The sequence below is a fragment of the Chelmon rostratus genome, chromosome 7 (assembly GCF_017976325.1).
Source record: "Chelmon rostratus isolate fCheRos1 chromosome 7, fCheRos1.pri, whole genome shotgun sequence".
NCBI classification, from domain to species: domain Eukaryota; kingdom Metazoa; phylum Chordata; class Actinopteri; order Chaetodontiformes; family Chaetodontidae; genus Chelmon; species Chelmon rostratus.
The window spans coordinates 20,990,732-21,014,782 of record NC_055664.1 but is presented as its reverse complement, the minus strand read 5'-3'; the positions used below and the strand labels follow the sequence as shown (position 1 = coordinate 21,014,782).

Sequence of the window (24,051 nt, the reverse complement as noted above, 5' to 3'; positions counted from 1 at the left end):
CACATTCATAAAGTGTCACAGCAGATATTCACTTTAGATTAATAATGCGTCAATAAAAATGCGGTTGAGATGATGTTTGACTTCTTTGACGAGCCGTACTTAGTTAAAGACTACTTCCGTCTAACGGCGTTCTGTTGTTGTCATGGCGGCGTTTCAAACTGTTGTCAAGCCTGGATTATATTTTAGATAGTTAGCCATGTGCTATATTTTAATTAACCACCAGTTGGCGTTGCTATATGTATAGCTAATGTAGAATTTCTTTATATACTGAAAAGATAGTTACAAGTGAGGTCGAATTAGTCGAATGGATGATGTTGGGATTAATTTGACGTTGGCAAACTTCAAGTTAGCTTGCTAATGCTAATTCTCATTAGCATTACTAATATATCAAGGACTTAATGCTGGTTTGACAGAACTTGGTGGCTATTTTTGCTGCAATGACTGCGCAGTTCTTGGAGAGCAGTCCCAAGATTTCCGCAGGACAGCAAAGTCAAGTGAGAGACTGGGTTGTTTTACGCACAACCCCAAACGTTTACAACCACAGCGATTTAACTCACAGGATGTCCCAAACCAAGGTAAACACCAGTGGGATACATAAAATTATTTAAAACGTGTGAGTATTACACTGCATCTTTATTCCAGGTGGCTCATGCTATGTTCAGTACACTCAGTTGCCAGTTTGGTACAACTGTCGTTAGCTAAAATCCTGCTCAGTCCGATACATCAACCCCGCAGTAACGTTAAACCCGACCTCTTCATGAAGAATATAATGTGTTACGTCCACTTGACGTATCACTGACACTTGACTATATATTATCGAGACCTCTCCTTATAGCATAACAGAACCGAACAGTACAGACCCCCAAAGTAATGCTAAAGTTGATTCAACACTTATTTAAAACAGTTCAATCAAAAAACGTAATGAAGGTAGGATTTATTGTAGGGTTGCTGCTTCAGATTGCATTGAATTTAGATAATCGTAACAAACATGCTGGCAATTCAGTTCAAAATGCGTGAACGACAGAAATACCTGTTGAGAAAGTGGCGTGAAAAGCATAACTTGAGTACCACAAATATCTGTTAATGTCACGTACAAGACTGACTGGTATCTTATACACCACAGCTACTGTTCAATGAAGCTATCCCTGCAAGTGCTAGCAACCGTGCCACCCATGTACGCCCACCAGCCCCCATTGTGATCGAGAGGCTGCTGCCGCTGTCGGAGGAGCGTGAGAGGGTGGACAGCGCCCGAAGCTCCATCAGCTTCACCACCCTCTCTGAGGAGAGACTGCGCACTGCGGTTCAGCTGGCCAAGCGAGATCTGAGACGAAGGCGCCTCAAAACACTGATAGAATCCCCTGCCAGACCATCCCAGGAGGCCACCTCCACCCTTGAAACAAGTGATGTAGTTCTGCTTCAGGTAACTGATGTACATTCATGGTATAACGTGTATTATTTGTAGCTTAATTCTATATGTCCTATGTAAGGAATGATGACTTTTTCAGTCAGTGACCGAAAGGAGTTTCTTTCTCTCTCTGTAGGAACTTGCAGCCACTCCAAATAAGTTAAAGGCCTCTAGTCCAAAGGAAAAAATGGCCCAACCTGGAGCCAAGCTGTCTGTGCTCACATCCCAGAAGCATCCCATTTCTCCCATGCCTTGCATTGGCCAGTCACCCCCAAACAGAGACCCTGGCCCTGGAGCCAAACAGACTTCTCTAAGCCAGGAGATCCACAAGCTGCAACATGAGCTGGAAGTGTATATTCAAAAAGTAGAAGAGCTAGCCAACAGAGGTGACTCACAAAAAACAGCTTGTTACACTAGTCCCATGTATTACTGTTGATTATATGTTTAAAGGTACAGATTAGTTTGAAAAGGCTATCACAGTTGTGGCACCCACCACAATCAGCAAGCTTTTCATATGGTTTTACAATACACATGTAATTATGAGTAATAATGAATAATGGGAATTTAACAACAGGAGAGAAAATAGAGGAGCCACTAGAGCCTGAAGAGCAAAACAAGTTGGAGATACGCAGAGAGAAGCAGGCAGCTCGCTCAGCACGTGTCATCTATGTCCTCCAACAACAGGTATTTAAATTTCTACCACATGTAATTGGAAATAAACCTTTACTGACTTTTTAATCTACCCTGTATCTATAAATACTGTTTTACAAAATTGTTATTTTGAAGGTAAAAGAGATACAAGGAGATATAGAGAAACTACGAAGCCAGAGAACGTGGGACACCAAAAAGGTATGTCTTTGTCATTGTCACTGATTTATTGCTATGTACAGCTGAGACTGTTCATGTATTTGTTGATAATGATAAAGCACCAGTCCCACAAAAACTAATCTTCTAACTCACTTGTCCAAACACGTCAATGTGTGATCTGAGGCCTCACTTGTGTATATTTTTTTTTTCTATGACAGGCATTAAACTAAAAAAACTTTTTGTTATAACAGCAATGATGATGATTTCATGTATCAGTATGTTTACCACATTTAATAATTCTTGAAGTTAATGTTATTTTGAAGGCAGATTTTGTTTAGTTTTTCCAGTTCTGTTGCTGAGCAAAAATCATCTAGATTGTAAAGTGATTTACTATCTGTTCTTCTTTCAGTCCACAGCAATAAACAGGCTTGCAGCCGCCCACCGAGGGGCACTCAGGGCCTTACAGGTTGTTATCCACCAGCTTTCAGATCTATCTCTTGTCAAAGTACCCCCTTATTGCAAAGAGCTGGGCCAGCTGATTCGCCAGCTCTCTTTGTGCTCAGCCAAAGTTGAAGTAAAACAGGGTTCAGCTGTGCCTGGGAAGGCCCTTGAAATTCTGCAGAAACTAGAGGTGAGGAACATAAAGTATTAGAAAGTGTTAATAATATTTTTTCATTTCCTTGGCTCCAACACATTGGATTTTAACTATTGTATGTAGGACTTGTAGCTTTTTTTAAACATTGTGCCCCAATTATAGGACAATATAGCAGTACAATAATTCCAAACATACAACCTACTAAACAGTTTTTTCTAGCCAAACAGTGAAATTTTTTTATAGATCATATCAGTCACATGACTTCAATCTGAGTCACCTGTCATCTGACATCTATCTAACTGAGCATGTGTTTTACATACCAAATACAAACCTACGGGCAGAAGTTTGTAGGCTTCATAGGCTTTAGTTCACCAATCATTGGTAATGAGATGACTTTATTTAAGTCTTAGTTAATTTTTTCAGTTATTTATGTCCTCCAAAATTGTGAAATAATGTTGATATAAACACCCTCATATTATAGCTGAGAGTCAGCACTCAACTTGCTGTGTTTTGTTTCATTTCATTTATTCATATTTCATTCTCATACTTTATGACTTCCCTGCATGTGGCTGCATGTTTTTGATAGGACAGTAAACTTAAAAAATAACTTTGGTCTTTCTAAAGTGTTTTATTTGATTAATTGATGTTTTATGTTATTTGTCTACATATGCGTGTTATTTGATGGAGGGATTGTTTAGGGTTTTTTTACATGAATAATCCATGATTTTAATGTCACTCTATTCCTCTTAGACTTTGGATTCTGTCCTCAGTAAACAAGACATGCTGGAAAAGTTGCAGGCCCAAGCATGTCCTCCACACAGGAAGTCTCCTCATCGCAGCATGTCACCAACGAGAGCACCCAAAGGTCCCAGCACCTCATCTGTTCGAGGACCTCGCAAACCCAGAAATCCCAAAAGAGTGGTCCATGGTGAGTGTTTCTTTTGCCCTGATTAGGTAGCATGTTTAAAACCCCTTTACTTGTCTTCAGCAAGCCGTTTGTGCATGTGTTACTTAATTAATCTTTTTCTGTTCTGGTTCTAATTTTCTTTCCTCAGCAACTGTATTTATGAATACTATTGCAAACCTCAAGAGTCTAATATAAATGCAGTATTTTCCTTCATAATTTCCTACTTCAGGCATGATGTACTTGCTGCCGAAGTCTCTGATCACTGCACAGAGAGTAAATTGTATGTATGCCTTGTGATGAAGGCCAAAGCGTTTAGTCTCCCATGTATCTGGAAGTTGCCTCAGGGCTTTTGTGAGTTGTGTTTGGGCCTCCCACTGTGCTTAAATGGCTGCATCAGGCATAAAATTGATATGGAGTCGAGAAGAAGTGATGGAAAAACAGGAGGTGAAGTGCAGTACTCCGGCCTTTAGTCCCCTGCTGCTCAACCTTATGAGCAGTTATCTCCTGCAGGCTCCTATTGCGCTAAGAGGCATCCTGTGGAAGAGATGACACAAACACCTACAATGAGCTTTAGCTGCATTTAGATCTCCCTGGAAACAAACTCGTGTCCCTGTACCACTTATCTAGCAGTCAGTAGGAATCCAGCTGGTTGTTAAGAGTGCTAGCTAATTGGTGGTGTTGTGTTAGCGCGTAAAGCTTTAGGCCCCAGGTGTTTAATAGTGATGACAAAGAGTATGGTTTGTTTCTACTGTAGCTATTCCCAATTTTTAAAAAAAGTATCAAAATGAATCAAAGGTTTCATTTTTCATTTTGACAGCAGGTAGGAGAATGGCATCGCAGAAGCCCCAAACCACTTCCCACCAGCCCTTGAACAGAAGAGAGGTGCTCAGGGCTGGCCTGGAGAGCCTTGCCCAACAGAGGGAGCTGCGAGAGCTGCAGAGACGACCTCAGAAAAACACCGTCTGCAGAAAAGGGGGAGCTCTGCACTCTGAGAGAAGCAAGGCTGACTTTATAATGAAGGTGGTGGCTTGACACCCACAAAGTTGTATACAGAATTAAATAGTGTATGTATATGTAATAGTTTATTATTTAAGAAGCAGTGTGATTTGGCTTTTAAGAAAATTCACTGTGAAAAGGGGCATAAAGGTCCGTTAGAGGTCACTTCAAAGTTTCGAACAATATGAGGATCATGTAAACACTCTAAACATATATTTTATCATTTTTGTCATAGCGTAATCAGATACAAGATGCAGGTTTCCGGCAGCCTACAGTCTCCTCTCAGCTCAGAGTGAACCAGCTCCCTCAAAAAGAGCACTCCGTGCCCTGGATACCTACATCCCCTCACTCTCCTCCTCCACAGCGGTGAGCCTTTTATCTCTCCGCACAAGCTGATGACACATTGGATTTTTTAAAAATCATAACCTGTTATTGTTCACTCTCGGTGCAGGCTGGATGATTAACACCGTTACATAACTCAGGTTTTACTGTTGTAATGTCTGAAAGTCTTATCTCAAGGTAACAGTTTGCATGCGCTATGAATCTGTTTGTTAATGCATTGTGAATTAATGGCCTGTTGACACAACAACATTTAAAAATAGAAGGAGAAAAAAGGTGATCCATGCAAGCAGTGCCAGGAGAGACTTGTCTAACAAGTTGTTCATTTTTCATCCAGTAGGTGGACGTGAATAGAAAAATAGTATAATTAGCTGCTGGACTAATAGCTTCCATTCACTGTATGATTGTAGGCCCTGCTAAATTGGTATCCCCACAATATTAATGGAACTTATAATGATAAAGCAGAAAAACAAAAAAAACACTCATCATATCATCAGCCATGATGGCATACTAAATTTTCATTCATTCATTCAAAGTTAATACGATAATAGCTGGAAAAAAAGGGTTAGCAGAATGTTTGTTCCCTCAGGAATTGCAACTATGATATAAAAAATGTGGCATGAAAAAACTACAGTGTTGCAAATTTAGCCCTTTATCTTCAGCTTTCTTTGATTCTTCATCTCCATATTCTTCCAGCTCCATTTAAGCCGGTGTTTATTATTCCTTCATCCTTCTGCTATTTTCTCAGCAGATCCCCTCAAAGGAGAGGACCAGAGCCTCGATGTCTCTTCTCTCCTGTAAAGCCCTCAGTCAGTCCTCCGAAACAGAAGGTGGCCAGTGGTTTGGCAGCAGAGCAGCCGGCCTTGAGCTCAGACAAGAAGGAACAAGCTCAGAATGAAGCATTAAGGTGAAGCCAATCTAAAGATTTTTGGCTGATTTTAACCTCTTCTGTTTTAGCAAATACATTTTGTGTTTTTGTTATCACTTCATATGTACATCAGATTGTGTGTCTTAAAAAAGAGAGAGAAAAAAGCAGAATGGATGGATTCTAGGGAAAAGGAATCTTAATGTATTCAGTGATTTATTTCTAACCTCTGTAGCAGACCCCACTTGCTGAGAGCCACAGGCAATACTTTGATACTAATTCAAAGTTAATTCTTTCCAATAAATTAATCCAGGTGCCTGCTAGATTGAGGCCATTTCTCTTAATGAGTGATTAACATCTTGCCTGTTTTCAGTGCTTATAAGAACCTCATTGATTGAGTGCTTCACATACGTCTCTGTTTAATCAAATCTTAATTACTACAATTGTGCTTTGCCATTAATCAGGGGCCAGCAGACTGATTTTAGAGATTAGGATTATTCATTATATATGTGAAATATTTGATTGAGCTTGTGTTTTGCTTCATTTGATGATCACTGGCTTGTTACAGGAAAGCCTGGCTGGATAAGATGACGATGCAGAGACTAAAAGAGCTCAACCAGCTGAGTAGAGAAGAGGCTGAACGCATTCAGACATTAAGGTACAGTAGAAATATAATTGCAGTTTTAGCAGATTTAAAGCATCGGCGGGGATGCAAGGTGAAGGTCATAATGTTGCCTCAGTTGTTGCATATTGATCCAGTCAAAAAATTGATTGTTAATTAATCATTAATCCCATCTGTACCCAAACTGCAAACCTCCTGTACATTGACATTAAGACAGGAAGTACCAGAATTGGGAAAATATGCCACCAATTAAAACAGTTGACTGTGAAATAAAACAATTCCCTTAATGAGACAAATTCAATTTAGCTTGAAGGTTCCCTGTGGAGTTTCAGAGCTTTAGTTGTGCAAATGAGCTGTTTTTCTATGAGTGTGTCACACTGTTCCACTGATCAACAGGTGGCGGTATCAACAAGATATGCTGCAAAGATTGCAAGCTAGTAAACAATGCTGGACTAAAAATAATCATTCATTAATTCATAAATCAGCTTTGCAAATGTTTTTTGAGGAAGGAAATGCACTCGACATGTTCGTCAGACCTCAAAGATGCACACAATTTGTTTTGGTAACACTGAATGTTGATATAACTTTTGTTCACCATAAAACTCCACAGGCCCCTTTAATTTACCTGGCAACATTGGGATTTGAAAATAAGGGAACACTTTCCAGCGCCCCGCCATGGGCTGTCCCACCACCCTTACAACAGTCCATCAGCTCCTCGTCACGAGGTGTTAATATCTGTGTCTGATATTCTACATACTGCCATCTGCTGTACCTGAGGGGAATGTTGCAAACACATCAAACAGGCCATTATGCCTCCTGTCAACATTTTTTTAAAGGTTAAAAATGTGGGAGATTTAAAGAAAAATATTTAAACAGAATGACAACAGGAAAGATGGGTAAAATACAAGAGAATCTTGTGGAAACAGGAGGGTATGCCTTTAATGGGGACAGGATCACAGTAATATTGGCAGAAATAGTGGAGAGCTGTTTTCAGAGGTCCCGATTAATTACTGTACAATAAACATTACGGACTGTATAGCAATGCTAATAATAATGATAATATTTGCCTGGATGTGTTCTTGTCCTGTATAAAATAAATGAAGGTTGTTTAAGAAAAACATTTCCCACTAGTAATGCCACTGCCCAAATCAGTAATCCACACAGTAATCTGTTGTACAACTCAATGCACCAGGCCGTACAATTAAACAACAGCCACACTGGGGATTGCAACATGGACGTGATTACCCACGAACAATAGAACAGAAAATAACGCAGGTTGTGATTGCAGAAACATCCCCTCAGCCCAAGAGAGAGCATGTGTTCCTATAGATCGCCTCACATTTCCTAACAGTCACTGAGCAGTTTAACTCAGGCCAGTGTGAGCCATGCATAGTGTAGATTGTAGTCAACATTTGGTCCGTAGCGCTTTAATTATTTTATAACAAGCGTGCAGGTTTGTCTTTCATGCTTCCATTTTCTCACACACAGAGACACAGCCAGTAGACCTGGTCATTGTGCCTGGGAAAACACAGGTGTAGTGCCTTAATGGGACACTTGAATGGAATCGCATCATTGTTAATGTTATTTGTTCCACCTGGACATTCCTCGCTATGACCAGATAAAATGTCAACTGTGAAAATGATCTGCTGGGCCAATTAAATATTCTTAGTTAAGTTATAGTTAATTACCAAACCCATCAAAACAAAGTACAGCCACTCCATCAGTATGGACGGCAGGAAACAAGCTGCATCCTCGTGGCCTACTGTTTGCAGGCCTCTAAATTTAACAGTATTTTAGCATATTTAGCATGAGACTGAGCTTTTTTTGGGAAAAAAATACATGCCATGTAAATCTTACGGCGGAGAGCTGAAATCAGAGAGTCATCATGCCCTACTGTGTTTTGGAATAGAAGTGGGTTGCTCCCCCTATTAACAAGTGACAGGTATTGCACAAAACCTGTCACTTGTTAACAGGTGATAGCTATTGCACGATAGAACCCTTCACAGTTACAGATTATACCTTGCATGTAATGCTCACGTCACATTCATCGAATTAATCTCTTTTGAGTTATTATGCCCTGAAGAAATCTCAGCTGGAGTTGTTGTAAGTAGCATGTCAGGCTTTAGAGATTAGTTCATTGTTCACACAGTTTGTTTTGTCAGTTTTTGTCCTTGTTTAATCACAGTAATGTGAATATTTATGCCATTACAAGCCTGACAAATACTGCTTTTTGTACGTACAATCCCATCAGACTTGAAAAGCAATTTGAATGTGGCACAAACTAAGCATTTTTTTCTGTGTCCAAATCATTTTGTCTTCCATTACCATTTAACATCTATCGCTCAGAATCTAGAGTGGCCTAAAGTTTGACCCATTCAACAACTTTCTTGATATCACATAATAATAATGTTGTTGGGGGAATAACATGCCTCATTTGGTCTCTTAAAGTTAAATCTATACAGCCACAGAACTTCTCCTGTGACAGCTTGCTGTGTGGGTGTGTTTTGGTTTGCAGGTCTGAAGTTGTCTCGCCAACTCAGTGGGCTGAGAGAGCTGAGCAGAAGGCCAGAGAGAGAATTCAGCCCCTCCTGGATGAAGCACAAGTAGGAAGGTTTAATTGTTGCCTGGGGAGTGCCATTTTACTTGCCTTCCCTTGCTTTTATATGTCTCCGGTAGAAGAGAGAAACGATCAATCCATCTTATTTGTTCAAATTAAACAGTGCATGTATTTACCTTCTTACTTACCACAGTAAAATAAATTGTGACTTTTTGAGTATCAGTTTTGTTTTTATTGAGTAAGAGGGAGTAAATGATGTTTGCTTGCATCAGTGTCACTGGTTTTGTTTTTGTCTGTTTATCTCAGCAGATTGGTGAGTCCAGGAACAGGATGAGCTCTTCACTGAGGAATCGCCTGTCTGAGCAGGCTGCAGAGAGGGTGAGCAGCGCTGCTGTCACAAATTATTGACGGGGGGAGGAGAATCGGCCTTGCTTTTGAAGAAAGTTTGAATTTGATGGCCATGGCAAAGATTAAACGACAAGAACTGAGCAGTTGCACAATTAAGCTCAATATTCTGCTTATATTCTCTGTGTTTTTTTGTGTATGTTGTCCTCCACAGGCAGCAGAGAGTGCTGAGCAGCTGAGTGAGGCGCTGCTGGAAGATCTGTTGGAGGACACTGCACGGGCGGCGTGGGCGGCTGAGGCAGACAGACAGTTGGAGGGCATGGCTCAGAGTAGGCTGCAGGCCCCCACCCTGGAGTCTATGCTGCTTCGTATGGAGGAGATACAGGTGAGAGTTGCCCTACAGAGGGGCCCACCAACAGAAGGTTAGCGGAACCCGAAAAGGTCACCGGTGATGGGGGTTGTTATTTATAGTGAGCTGTTGTGACAGCTCTGGTCTGGTGTTGTTTACTGATGCAGTGTCTAGTCTTCATGACGCTCAGCCCGTCTGATATGGTTCACTAGTGGAAGGTGGTTTCTAAAATGTGTTTCTCTGTATGTGTCTGAGCAGAGAGATCAGGAGGAAGTGAGGAGACGGTTTGCCGCTATCACCTATTCAGACCCTCTTTATTGGGACCAATCAGGAACAGCAGGTAAAAAATCCTCATCCTCACTAACTGCATTTAGACAAATCATTTCCCTGATGTCTCCTGTAGGTGGAGACAGCGCTACAATGCAGAGGGTGAATACTTATCATTCTGACTCAGTGCTCTTTTTTTCCCCCCTCATCTGTCTGTCCCCTGATCCACCCCATCCCTCTCGACACACACTACCACCACCCCCTCCTCTCCTCCCTCTCTGTTTTTCCCAGGACCCCAGTGCAATGCTCCGGGCTCCAGGCCAGCCTCTCCTCAACCAATTAGGCTCACAAGGCCAGTGCTGAGGCAGAGCTCTGCAGCTGATATTGTCCTAGAGAAACCTGTGGAGACTGGGTGAGCTATTAACGTCCTTTGCCCTTATTTTACACTCAAATGATTTCTACTGCTAATGTTTTGCTGATGGCTCTCCCTTCATATTGTTTTATGAGTGTTCTCTGAATATTAACTGGAGTGCAGCATCAGGGTTTGACCTATTTAACTTCCTTCTCAATCATTTGAGCCAAAATTATACCCTGAGCCCCCAGTGATCATGTCTCTAGCACAATAGTGATGATGATGTGATATGATATAACCCTCAGTTTAACCAATATACATATGGAAATGTTGGATTTCGAATGCCTTAAAAGTCTCTGTCATTTTTTGTGAGAAAAATATTTAATTGCACTTAAGACGTCTTGTGGTTGTACAATAAAACTAAGAGCAGCAGGAAGGCACCCACCACTGTTTTAATTAGGCTTCCAAGATGAAAACTACAGTGGTTCATGTTTTTCCAACGATGCTAGTTGGTTAGTGTTTTTTTTTTTTTTTTTTTTTTTTTTTTTTTTTCCACATGACGTGTCATTGCCCTATAATCACTCTCCCAACGGGAGGCCTTACTCATCCCACAAAACTCACTTGGTGGCTACCGTACCCAGGGCAGAGTCTATTCCTGAGTCTGGCAGCAGACTCCACAGAGAGACCGTCCACTGCCCAGGGCTTTGGCTGCAGCTGCCGTACTGTTTCTATTAATGAGGAACTTGGAAGGAAGAGAAAAGACACTGGAAGGACTAGAAGTTGTTGACGCAGACAAGCTTGCGGGATGCTGCTTCTAACAAATTCCAGCAGCACCATTAGCAAATTAAAATCAGTCAGGCTTGGAGAGACTCAGGTGCAGTTCCCTTGATGGAAACTTTGCCCTCAGATCCACCGTGACTCATCTTATACTCTTCTTAACACATCCATCAAGTAATAGCTCTATTTTTTGGCAAACACAACACAGGCATTTTGAAGTATTTCGTGTCTGGTCTTTTTGAAGAGGTGTTTTGTTTTTCCATGACTTATTCTGGTTTCAGAGGTATCCAGGCTCGCAGCATCTTAGTAAGGACAAAGCCATTTGATAACTGAACTGCGAGCTCATTTGTTCTGAAACTCTCTGAATTCCTGTGACTTAAAACTGAGGCAGACCTGCTTGCATCGCTTTCATCCTCTGTCCAAATTACCGTGCCTTTTAAAAGTATTGGCACCCCGCTGGACTTTTTCATGTTAGCTTTTTCAATATTTTTTGACACTAATCAATAGAAGAAAACACTCTGATGTCAAAGTGAAAACTAATCTCTGCAAACTGACCTATATTCATTACAGATATCAAAGATAAAAGCATTTATTACTAAATACTAATAAGTGTATCGACCTCTAATCAAGTTTCAAGTATTTTTCATAAGATAAATACTTATCCAGTTACAAATAATGCATATTTTTAGTGAAGGAAAATGTTTATATAAGTGTGCTGTGGTGTAGTATTACAAAACTGGGTGTTCTAAATTAGATTTCAAACACATTGTGATGGAATTTTTACATGTTTCTATACTTTTCTATTTGTTTTCCTAGTTTATATAGTTGATCTGTAGTCTTAGCTGTTTTACTGTTATATTGACTAGAGGATGTCCTGGTGGATTTGTTGTTGTAACCTACTGCAATTAACTCCCAGGGGTGCCAAAGTATATGACCTGATGTTATCACACCTAACTGTAAATTCCCGAGAACAGGACATCATCAAGTTTTATTGCAGACAACTGTTTTTCTGGTGCCATCTGTTATACCAGTTCTGTTAAGACCAAAGGCATGTCAGACTATAAGAATGGGGTGAAAACATCTGATCAGGGAGCACAACTCTGAACTGCTTACTGCCGTGTGGTTCTGTAGCTGTGTCTCCTCTCTATAGAGATTAAACACTTCGTGCATGTTACTTGCTTTCCAGAGTGGTTTGTTTGGCTCTCTATAGGCAGACCGGGAAATTTTTCCACAACACACATCATTAGTCAATTAATCAGCTCAGCTTTTCAGCACGAGTCTGCTTTTATAAGAAGTGGTTGACATGAATTCGCTACAAGGTGAATTTGTTGCTTGGTGTTTTTATGGGAACATCAGAGATTTCTTGGCCATAATTGGATATATGACTGTTGGTCTGTTGGTACATTGATCAGCATAGACTCAGTAGACACTGATGGTGACAGACAGCCATTCAGCAAAATGGAGAGTGTGTAACTTTGCTGTCTGCTCACTCACACATCATGGCAGCGCAGAATCTCTTTTCCATTAGATGCTCCTCAATATTTCCAGTGCAGTAATGAGACAGATAGATGGCGGGGGAGGTGATAAAAATGTTCTACTCAACAAGACAGCACAACTTTGTTTGTATTGATGGTGGCCATGTATATGAAATGTGCCTGCACCATATTTTGTAGCTCATAGATCGCTTGCCAGGCAGGAATTGTACTCCTTATCATTCGAAAAACAATTACCATCGATTCAAAACATTTCCCACATTAGTCACCTCATCCCCGCTCTGAATGAACACCCAGCCAGCTGCTTTTGTCTGGAGAAAGTCTTACTTCTAATATTTAATTTAAAATGAATTTAAGTGGCAATGTTTTTTTTTCTGTGCAGGCACAAGTATATCTTTGTGTATCAAAAGGGCTGACAGAGAAAGATGCTGCCAATAAATGTATCACTTGTTGCACTTAGTGGACCCTACTACAGTCACACAAATGCATGGTTTGTTTCACGATGGAGTTTTCTTAATCTCTACGACGAGGTGCGAACAGAAACTTGGCGTAGGCAGACAACAACTTTTCCTCAGTGCTTCGTCCCCGAAGAAGTAATAAAGCTGGAAGCGGGGAGTCGTTTGGTGTGAGATAGAAAGAGAAACTGTGCTTATTAGGCACATCGCTTTATAGAACTGTCTTTAGGGGCCAAGACGTTCCTTTGTAAACTGACCTGAGCTGCAAGGGAGATGAGTCAGCTACCTGTGCTGCGGTGTTGCTGGCTAAAATGACCCATTTTACAACACATAACAGAGGGGATGAAGTGAAGAAAAGTTTTGATTACAGAACTCAATACCAAAAACAAAAATCCACATAACACAATACACCAAGAACAAATTAACAATTATAACCAGCATGTTAAATTCAGCTTTTTTTTTAGCCCTTTGAACCCCACAACCCACCAGTAAGTTTGAAAAGCTATTTATTGACATATTTTCAAATTTGCGACTGTCCTTTAATGTGTAATGAACACCTCCATCAGGAGAAATAACTAAATCTAAGCTTAAAATAGTGATATTTCATCAAAATGTCTTTATTCAACGTGTCTCATTTCAAATGTCATGCTCCTTGGTGCAACTGGAAAGCCTTGAATGACTAGGCTGAGACCTATAGTCACTAAAGTCAACTGAACTGCAGGCTGTGTTTTCACAGAGCAGAGAGCTGAGTGTGTAGAGGTTGTAAAAATGTATGTTTTTTATGATTTTGAGTTCTCTCTAGTTGTAGCTGTTTCCACAGAGGTGCAGGACTTTTATATTGCAGAGAAAAATGAGCCATAGTGAGTAATGCTGTGACAAGAGCAAAAGAAACGGCCAGAAACTGCTTGGGGTTCTGAGGTTTAATGTCAACATGTCTTTAACAGGAAGTAACAGGGACTGAGCTTCACAGTTCAGACAATTGTGAAGTGACGTTTGACAGTTAGTTTCCATCTGCAGCCTGAGGAAATGAGCTGCATTAGTGTCCAAGAAAACATTCTAGATTTAATGGTAATGCCTCACTTTGTTGCCAGAGACTAACCAGTCAACCCACTGACCTCATTAAGGGAAGTAATTCTCCAGATAATGACAAATATTATTTTAAAAAACACTTACGTCCCAGTAGGTGTTCAAAAGTGCAGCCAGCTGCAGTTCAGTCCAGATATTTGTATACCTGTCAACAGTTAAGATAATTAATACTTTTGTGCAGTAGTCAGCAGAAAGTAAACACTAGGCTGTACAAGAGAGGAAATTGTGGATGAGACTGAATGGAACATTATTGTTGACATTCAGAAAATTCTGCCTTCATGTTGCTTATATGGCAGCTGAGCTGCTGATTAAAAGCGTCAGTTCCTATGAAGGAATATAGCCTCAAAATCCAGTTTGCCTTTGTATTGGTGTTGGATTGTGCTAAACCTCCATCAGTGTTCAGTGGAGCAGAATGGAGAGGTTTCATTTTGGGGGTTTGGAATGGCAAAATGCGTGAAGATCTCATCACGTGTGCCGTCTCAGACCTGATTGGTTGCTTATTGCCCACATTTCTCAGCCCCGAGTCACATCAGTCGCTGCCGTCAGCAGGAAAACAGAGTCATGCATTCAATCATGTGCCCAACACACACACACACACCAAGAAAGTCACTGGAGGCTTCTTTGATTGTATTGTCTGATGACTAATAGGGACACTCGCAGGCTATTATCAGTTATCATGGCTTTCCTGATTATTTTTGATTTAGTTGCTGTTATAGAGGCACAGAGTTGATGAAGGAAAGGACTGATGTGGGCATGCAATTTTTAAAGGACTGTCAGCTGATTTCCAAAATAAAGATATAGTGCAGATCTCATTTTATTGTTTACAAGTGTTCAGGCTAATCTTTAGTCTCTGCCGAGGCTCGTTACGGTTTATTCTGTGCCATGACAACAGCAGGGCCTATCAGACAAGAGTTTTTCTTCACTATTTGTGAGAAGGTGCTTGCTTACACTAAAGCGGTATTTTAACACTTCCATTATCCAGTTCCAAAACAGCATTGATTAATGTTTACCAATGCTGCCTTTGTGCTTGTGCTTGAGTGCTATGAAACGACCACAGAGACAATGGAGTGAGAGATTTCATCTTTGAAGACATCAGCAGAGCCGCAGATAACGTTTATGTATCCATGGTGAGGAGTTCAGATACAGACCCCGATTGTCTCCCATCTCGGTTAATGCTGACTGGCCCACAGCAGCTCCGTCAGCAGGTGAAACAAATCAATGAAAAGATGAAAGCCCAGCTCAGCAATATTCTAAACCTTTCATGTGTTTTATTTATTTATTTATTTTTTTAATCTGCTCTCCCACTTCCTGCTCCTGCATCTTTGTTTACAGCTGCAGTTCTCCTCTCAGGCCTAAGTATGTGTTGTACAGTCCATGGCTGCTCGGTAGATTTGCGGTTGTGATGGCTCTCGCCCCCTGCATTGCAATAATCTATACATTGTCCTCCACACTATTCATCCTCCATCTGTTTCTTACCACACTGATCGTTGCTGCTGTTCCCCAAAGCTTACCAGTCTCGCTCGAATCACTCCCTGCGATCTCCGAGCCACATTTGTCTTTGTCCAACTCAGCCCACATCCGTTTTGACATGTCGCATATGGCACCTTCCTTTGCCAGATCCTCTGCTTCCACAGCGATGCAAGGCTTGGGTTTTTGTAGGAAGTGAGAAGACCAACTTGAGGTGATCTCTTGCAGGTGCTATTTGTCTGTTTTGTGTATATCTTGTGCAGGCCAAGTTGTAGGTGGGCGAGTGTGATGGGCAGAGGATATCCAATTTGTACTCCCCTGTCAATCACAGCCCACGCAGAAACACACACACCCTTATGAATGCACAGATTTAATGAAATATTCACTGTAGATATTAGTAGATGTTCCTTGGCCTTCTCCTCTCATTGAGCTCCATAGGGCAGAATATCGTGAGAAGTTACGAGGCAATTGAATCATATATTGACAATTGAAGGGATGGTCAGCCATTGTTTTTTCCTACGCAGATATTATTGTGATTTTAACTAACTTCCTATCAGAACTAAGACATTATAAAGATAATCTCTACAGGTGTTTCTGGTGGAGCGGCATGTCCGCCCACAGTGACGAGTGAATTTTATATTAATTGCAAACCAGTTCGCTATCTCTTTTCCATGGATCTGACTAGGGATGTCAGTTTCGGTTAATTTTTGCTTTTGATAGCCCTACAGCAATTAATTGGAAACCAAGTGGTTAGTTTTGCGCTAAGGAGTGTGCTGGACTGCATCTCCTAGTCAGTCGTATCCTGGATGATTTCAGTGTCGCAGACAAACGGGAGAAATTCCAGTCAAATATTGTCTTTGTTTATGGACCATATTTTCCCAGTGTGTTTGTGTCTAAGTGACTAATGGGAGCAACATTTTTTTAGATTGATCCAGTATTAAGCGAGAACGCTGCAGATGGCAGCTACAGAATGGGCTGCAACGTAATCCTTCTGTGCATTTGAACACCGTCAATGTATGTCCACTGAAAGTGTTTGCTTTTGGCACTGACAGGCTCAGATTGCGTCTGACGAACATTGCGAAAGGTTCCATACAGAACAATGTAAGGTTCTTCCTTACGTGCATTGTTCCAACAATCACCACAACCACACCTGTGGTTTATGGATATGACTTGGAATGTGATATTAAAGATAAGATAATAATGTTAAACAGAACATAATGCTGTGATATGGTCGTTCCAAGCAGACACACAGACTTTTACACAGCTTGCAGATGGGCTGTGTAATATCCTTAGGCTCACCTTTGGCATCTGGGTAAAACCCAGAATATTCCCAAATGCAAGATGTTACATTTGTCTCCGACATTAACACTAAATCTTTCATGCTGGCATTTCACTGGCGAGTAACCACAATTAGACGATATGAAAATAGAAACCACCACTCAACCCTAGAAGGTACCACTAACACTTTGTACTTGTTTCTGTTCTGTGTTTGCTTTTTTTTTTCATTCACATATACAGAGATATATGTGCAACATCAATCTTGCCATTAAAGACGCCACAATGTCTGAATGGTGTTTGGTGACAGGAAAGACAGCCTGGTGCTTGTTCGTGCGTGAATATGGCACAAAAAATGTGGGTGCCGTCCTGACCTTATAAATAGGAAATGGATTTGCTGGGTACTGTTTTCTTGGTGTTTGCCACATTGGATGCCCAGCGGACAGCAAATCGACCCATTTCGGACTGGAAGCAGAGTTAACTGTGCTGGCACTTTGATATTTATGGCCCCCCCACAGTTTGCAGTCCCCACAGTCAAAACAGATACAAGTTCAGCTGAGGCCGGGGAGCACAATAGAGAGGCACTTTGCTTTGGGAACTGCTGCTGCAACACTAAATATAGCAGCGAGAGCGCCGTCGCAGGAGCCAGGCTGATTTGTCCAAGCAGAGAGGATTATAAAGCCAGACCATGGCAATGCCCAGCTGAGCCCCTACTCACTCTGAGCAAGGGGCAGGCGAGAGAGCTGCCCTGTGCTCTGACACCTCTCCTAAATTCATCATCCTCAGCCTCATATCAGGCACAACAAGTGTTTCTGGTCAATGGCAGAACTGCGCTCCATTGTGGCTCCCTCATCAATAAACGAGTTTGCCTCTTCCTTGGAGCCATCAGAGCCCCTTCATCTAGTTCATAGAGTGTGAACGGTCGAGGTAATGAAAAGGTTTCTTGGAAAGCTACCTGTTTGCCTGGCCACATGAGCATCCTTTGTGTTTCCTCAGACACAGCACCCTCTCGGAGAACAGCCTGACAGAGGAGGCATCCCAGGATGAACTGCAGCCCAGACGCAGTGTCATGTTCCCAGGCCCAGTCGAGCGAAGCAGGGGGACTGTTATCTCTGTACCAGGCAGCATGCTAAGAAACATCCGACGGTACCGGGAAGACTACGAGGCCTACCTGCGCGTTGTGGCTCACGAGGCTGTTGGCAGCTTCAGCCCCTGGGCCGTGGCAGACAGGTAAAAAACTGACAGTGAAGGCAACAAGTAAAGGTTTTATCTTAACTCCCCTCTGGTTGACATAATATGTAGTTAAATGGTGTTAATAGTCAGTGCAGTCATGCTTTGTGTCTTTGAGCTTTCATAAAAATATTTCTACGACATATTAGCAGCATCACATGCTCAGAAGCCCACATAGAAACAAGATTGGTCCTTCCTTTTCTCTGTTTTGTCCCTGGACGTGTTTGACGGACATGATGTGCAGCCTGAAGAGCTTGCTCTGAGCGGATCATGCAGAGGTTATGGTTTGCATAGTGCGTCTCTGGTGTTCATCGGTGTTTCTCTCTCCCACTCACAAATTTGCATATTTAAGAGAATTCTTAAGTTGCTGCAGTGCAGAATGCAGAACGGTCCCTCTCATCCTTGCAAACATGCTGGATCCATATGTTTGATGTATCAGTCACAAACTTGTAAAATATAAGTCAGCCCTTTTTTCTCACTCTGTGTGTCAAAGATATGTGTAGGACTATGAACAGCTCAATAAATTGTTTTTGAGAGCTGAAAAAGTGTCGCCCAGTCCCGCCTTTGGGATCTGACTGCTTGTGTCGCCGGCTCATTATCAGTCCCACATCAATGAGCCGAAGTTTTCAAGAGATGGATCTGCACTTTTCTGAATTTTGGAATAAAACGAGGATATTGTGTGAAGAGAAGCCATCCAATTACCTCAGTGTTTTTGGAAAGAGAACACATACATACAGGCATGTACGCCACCTGCCACCTGCCACAGTGCAGAAACCTGTCTGCATGATGTGATGGTAATGAGCAGCCGAGTGCTGCTGTGGACCCAAACCCCCTGGAGGATCTCATTCACTCTGCCTGCAAACAGATTGATTTGCAAAATAGAAAAAAATTTCAGCACAGCCGAAACACAGAAAACATGCAAACTTGAGGCTATTTTAAGCTTCATTTGAAGTTCTTAAAATTATTTTTTACACCGTCAGCTCAGTGGTTGGACTTCATTGTATTTGGAGCCTTAAACATACAGCATACAGAATATGTGGAGTCATTCAGCAGCACTAGCGTGGCTTTTAACATACTCATGTTATTAGTATTTCCAAATGGCTGTTCCTAATCCATTAAGGTAGACTCTTGACTTCTTTTCACCCTGAATGCAGGGCTGACAGCAAAGTATTCTTGTATTGACTCTTCAAAGGTACAGGTAGTTCAACAACACACAATTACTCTGATTGTTTTGTTGCGCTGACAACTTAATGATTTGACATTTTTGGGGCCGTCTGGAGATCCAAGAATGTACAGCACTTTCACTTTTTCCTGTCCCTGCTTCAGGCTCTGCGTTTGTTGACTCAGATAATGATCAAAACACTGAAATTTAGCTCGCTGCTGCACCCAACTCACCATTCTTTTGACTTATTTTCCTTCATTTTACGCCTTTAATGGTAAGGTGCAAATTTCAGTGTTTTTCCGTCCAGCTGTGAAAGTCAGTAGACACACCATTTAGGAAAAACCTGCACCTTCTGCATTTTAAAGATAACGGCACAAGGCTGATTATTTACTTTTCCTCATATGCCACGTTTAAAGCGATGTATAAATCTTATTGTGTCTAAGTCCCTTGAGCTTGTTATTTAGCAATTTCAAAAAGTCTGTATATGTCTACGTACCGTAACTTTAAGAGGAGGCCGACTCTCAGGAGCTGTCTTTGCAACTTGGTTTCAAGGAAAATGACTTATTCTCTCTGATGTCTCTGTTGTTTCTCGACCCTCAGCCTGGCAGATGAGCTACTGTCGGAGGCTCTGGCTGACGTGGCAGCAGAGTTTCAGGATGTCGTGGAGGAATACGCCGAGGCCGTCTTCACCTCAGAGTTTCTTCAGCCGATCCAGTCGCCTCCTGCTTCGACTGCGGCTTTGGTCAGCCAATAGGATGTTACAGCATGCAGGAGTTTCTTACAAATTGCTTTGATATTTATTTATTTTGGTGGAAATCGTCTTTTTTTTTTGCAGATTTAGATATCAAGACTCTGGGATCATTTTGTCGACCAAGGACTATGATTATTTGCCATTTTTGTGTGTGCTTACTTTCTTAACGTGCAAAGATCTGCACATTAAGGAGTGTTTATAGGTCACTACTTTGATGTGACGACATATGACTTTATTTAATTGTCATTGTAGATATTTTTTAATGAAGCTGCAGCAGAGGGGATCGTTGAATTGCACAGGGAGCATTAGTCACATTACTCTTCATGGCCCATCTGTATCTGTGATTGAATTCCACTGGGAAAGTTAGTTTAGTTTAGATAAGCTTGGAGAGACCATTACGACATTACAGAGGATTATAAGATTACTGCCCTCCCCTTGCTCTTCGTTTAAATCTCCCTGAGGATTACTCACACTTTCTATTTTCACGTCGGAATATGGAAATAAATTAATTGCATACGGTCTCCACCCGAATGATGTAGGAATTCGAGGGCGTCATGTGTGTAATCTGTTGTATCACTATTTCCTCTTTTGCTTTAATGTCTAAATAAAGGGTCCAAAGGCAGCAAAAGGCTTCATTTCCCCTCACTAGTGAATGTTTATCCCAGTAAGTTATGACCACTGTGCGGAGATGGAGCACAGGAGAAGAAAGTGTTATGAAGTTCTTCTCTGTAGCGTTTTCAAGTGGTTTAGGACGACTTTTTAATGATCTTTTTTAGAGCTGTTGTTCATTTTTATTTCTTTTTTCCACAGAGTCAGCGTATGGCAGCTGGTTTATATTCTGTTGCTACTGACCAACTGAATCCAGCATAATAATGGTGTAAAATGTCAGTTCTGAATGCAAAATAAACAGGACGGGTTTGGCAGCCCAAGCAACTGTCTAGTCCCTTGAGAGCAACATGAAAGCCATGCAGACAGAGCAGAGGGGACACATCCAGATGTTTCGCTGGCCTGTGGGGACCAGCCTTTGACAGGGGACATGCAGTGACTGAATGAATTAGCTCACGTCGAATCAGCTGCCGCTATTTTCTCTCAGGCTGGGTTCCGCGTGGGCGTCTGAATACGTACGCGCTCGAGCTCCGTGCACATTTCTTCTTTTCGATCGAGGACAAATAGAAATGTGCGGGCTCAAAGCGAGGGCAGCGCTGCCGTCTTTGCTCTGACATGACCGAGGTCGTTCTGACACTGGGGAGAGGAAGAGGTGAAACACTTGAAATGATTCCGTTCATTTTCAAGAGCTCATTTCTAATTATTTTTCATTATTATGGTTCAGAAATTTCAAACATGTCTGCCAAGAGTGATTTATAAGACAAAGCCGAATATATTTTCATTTATGCCACCCCAGCAGGCCCCACTTAGCGTTTGTGTGTCAGCAAACCAGCGAACAGTGAAATCGGTTTCCTACTTTGTTATTTTAAATATGCATTTCTTTATTCACAGCGAACATTGTATTGATTTAATAATGTGGATTTTTTTACTCATTTTTACTTTTATTGATTCTAAGTATGAGCATTTACATAGAAGTAGCAGCGTTTTGCACATTATTCTAATCTGTAATGGTCATAGAGGGTCGACCTTGCCGCCAACCAGCGCTGACTCATTATCAGAACTAATTTCAGAAGTGGAGAGGACACAGTATCACTGCAATGTATGCATGGTGCTTTGAGGGGGCACTTTGCCGTACAGGTGCATCAAGGCAGATTTGTCACATCTGGGCGGCTTTCAAAACATTTTTAGCAGACGCTCGGTACTAAAACCCGATGGATGTAAAATCATTTATGTCTTGCTGTTGTTTGCTGTTCTCATGGGGTTTTTCTGCTGGAGCTGAAGTGTCAGAGGGATGAGAAAGGCCTTCACTGAGCGACCTGCCATGCAAATTCTATTCACAATATTTCCCATTTGAAACACCTGTGGCTGCGAGAAATCTTTGGCTGTTTCTGTCTTTAATTCATCACAGCTTTGCTTCGTTGGGATGATTTATGGTCTCAGACCAGCTGCTAGTTATGAGGTTATTGTCTGAAACAAGCAAAGAAGCAGCGATCCTGCAGAGAGCCGACTAAACTCACACTGATGGATTATGAGCCTGAAAAGATTATCTGTCAACCTCAAAGCAGATGTGAGCCTGAAGCAGAGTGGATGCAACAGAGTTATGTTTGTTTGTTGTAATTTTGTTTATTGCCGCGTGAGATGCAGTGGAGTGTGGACTCCACCACACAGAATAACAGCAGGAGGAGCAGCAGCGTGACCTTTTCCTCACCGGTACATCACTCATCAGCTTGTTAAACTTTCTGCTTTTCAACAGTCATCATGGTGAACAGCGCGGCTTCGGAGCCAAAGCCAACTACCGTCTGCAGAGCTAAGCCTCAGCTGTTTATTTAACGGTTTGCAATCAGAGCATAATTATCAGCCACGTCTTCATCATCACATCTGAAAGAAAAGGAGTCAAAGGAGATTTCATTAAATAGATTTTCATTATGTCCAATCAAAGGATAGAAGTATACACACACACAAAGTACTCATACAAAATAGTCCATTTCCCAGTGTAACAACTACAATTCTGGATTATTACTACTGATGAATGAACATGTAAGCACCATGTTAGAGTTGTCCAACTACTTTCTAAACTGTTTCATCTATAACAGTGGATCAACTTCATGTTTTGTACACCAAATCTTGATCTGCAAAGTAACCAGAAACTACAGCTGGGAAATGAGGGAGTAAAAGGTACAGAGTAACATAAAATATAACGGCTTATGTTAAATGCAAATATGTCCAAATTGTACTTGAGTAAATGCACTTAATTAATTTTCACTGCTGTGTTTGATGTTAGCAAGAAACATTTCTGGATGAAGTATTTAGTGCCTTTACTCAAGTAAAAGTACAAATACTGCACTGTGATAATACTCCACTAGAAGAAAGAGCCCTGTATTAAAACCTTACCTAAGTATTATCTGCAAATTGTACTAAAAGCATGAAAAGTAAAAGTACTCATTGTGCAGTAAAATGGTCCCTGTCCGTATTTTCCTGTTATATCTGATGTTTTGGATTAATATTATTATTTTAATGTTATTATTATTATAAGATCACCATATGTGTTTAGTATTGCTGTCCTGTGAGAACCACGTATCTCTAAAAAGTAAACTTTGCACAATAAAATCAGCCTGTTTTCAGCTTTGTGACAATGCATTTCACAGCTAATCCAGGAGGGTTTGTGATGGTTCAGATGAGAATACTCTCAACCCATAAAGTAACTCTTAATCCTTCAGTTTATCACAAACATTCACATCCAGCATCACCAAAGTTGGAGATACGTGGTTTTCACCGGACAGGAAGGCCATAAAAAATTGTAATCTGACAAGTAGCTCGAAACTTCGGATGTCAGGCAAATGCAGTAAAAAGTATAATATTTGTTTCTGAGATGCAGTGGAGTAGTAGTATAAAGTCTGCATAAGATGGAAATACTCAAGTTAAGTACCAGTACCTTGAATTTGGACTCAAGTAGCCTACACTACTTGAGTAAATGTACTTAGTTACATTCCACCACACTTCATATGTCATAAGTGTAAATATGCAGTGTGCAGGGCAATGCAAAGGACTCCCTGAGGTCACTGTGCTGGACAGGGTTAAGGTCAGAGGTCAGAGATCACCATCCTGATGAGACGATTCATTGAGCTTGTGCAGTAAACCAACGTTACTTCTCATTATCTACATAAAAGCTTTGATAGCAAGGACAAAAGTGTCATCACAACCGAATGAAATGTGTGCTTATACAGCACAAGTAGGAATATGTGATGTGTCACTCAGCACTGTCTGACTGTGAAGAAGTGCCAGTCTACTATCTCACCTTGTGTAAGAGCCGCTGTGACACATGGGAATATTTTAGTATAAATCA

General features: G+C 41.3%; 1 protein-coding gene across 4 annotated transcripts; it reads left to right on the top strand.

The window, feature by feature from the left end:
- Positions 1-150: 150 nt before the first annotated feature.
- On the top strand, positions 151-20,999 carry kiaa0753 (KIAA0753 ortholog). 4 transcript variants are annotated; one of them, XM_041941062.1, is made up of 19 exons: positions 151-575; positions 1,124-1,420; positions 1,542-1,791; positions 1,980-2,089; positions 2,192-2,254; positions 2,622-2,843; positions 3,558-3,735; positions 4,535-4,734; positions 4,946-5,076; positions 5,798-5,956; positions 6,483-6,572; positions 9,052-9,139; positions 9,400-9,471; positions 9,653-9,823; positions 10,046-10,127; positions 10,346-10,466; positions 17,956-18,189; positions 19,952-20,093; positions 20,913-20,999. In XM_041941062.1, exons 1-19 carry the CDS (start codon positions 438-440, stop codon positions 20,970-20,972), a joined length of 2,808 nt encoding a protein of 935 aa, XP_041796996.1. In that variant the 5' UTR covers positions 151-437; the 3' UTR covers positions 20,973-20,999. The 4 variants fall into 4 exon arrangements, with proteins under 4 accessions (XP_041796996.1, XP_041796994.1, XP_041796995.1 ...); XM_041941060.1 differs by having other exon boundaries at positions 4,532-4,734; positions 5,801-5,956; XM_041941061.1 differs by having other exon boundaries at positions 4,532-4,734; positions 9,403-9,471.
- Positions 21,000-24,051: the final 3,052 nt, after the last annotated feature.

Bases quoted from the DNA above. Each gene is read 5' to 3' on its own strand.
- kiaa0753 (XM_041941059.1), top strand. From the start codon at position 438: ATGACTGCGCAGTTCTTGGAGAGCAGTCCCAAGATTTCCGCAGGACAG. The intron at 576-1,123 runs GTAAACACCAGT...TATACACCACAG, and splicing joins ACAGGATGTCCCAAACCAAG to CTACTGTTCAATGAAGCTAT. The intron at 5,957-6,482 runs GTGAAGCCAATC...GGCTTGTTACAG, and splicing joins GCTCAGAATGAAGCATTAAG to GAAAGCCTGGCTGGATAAGA.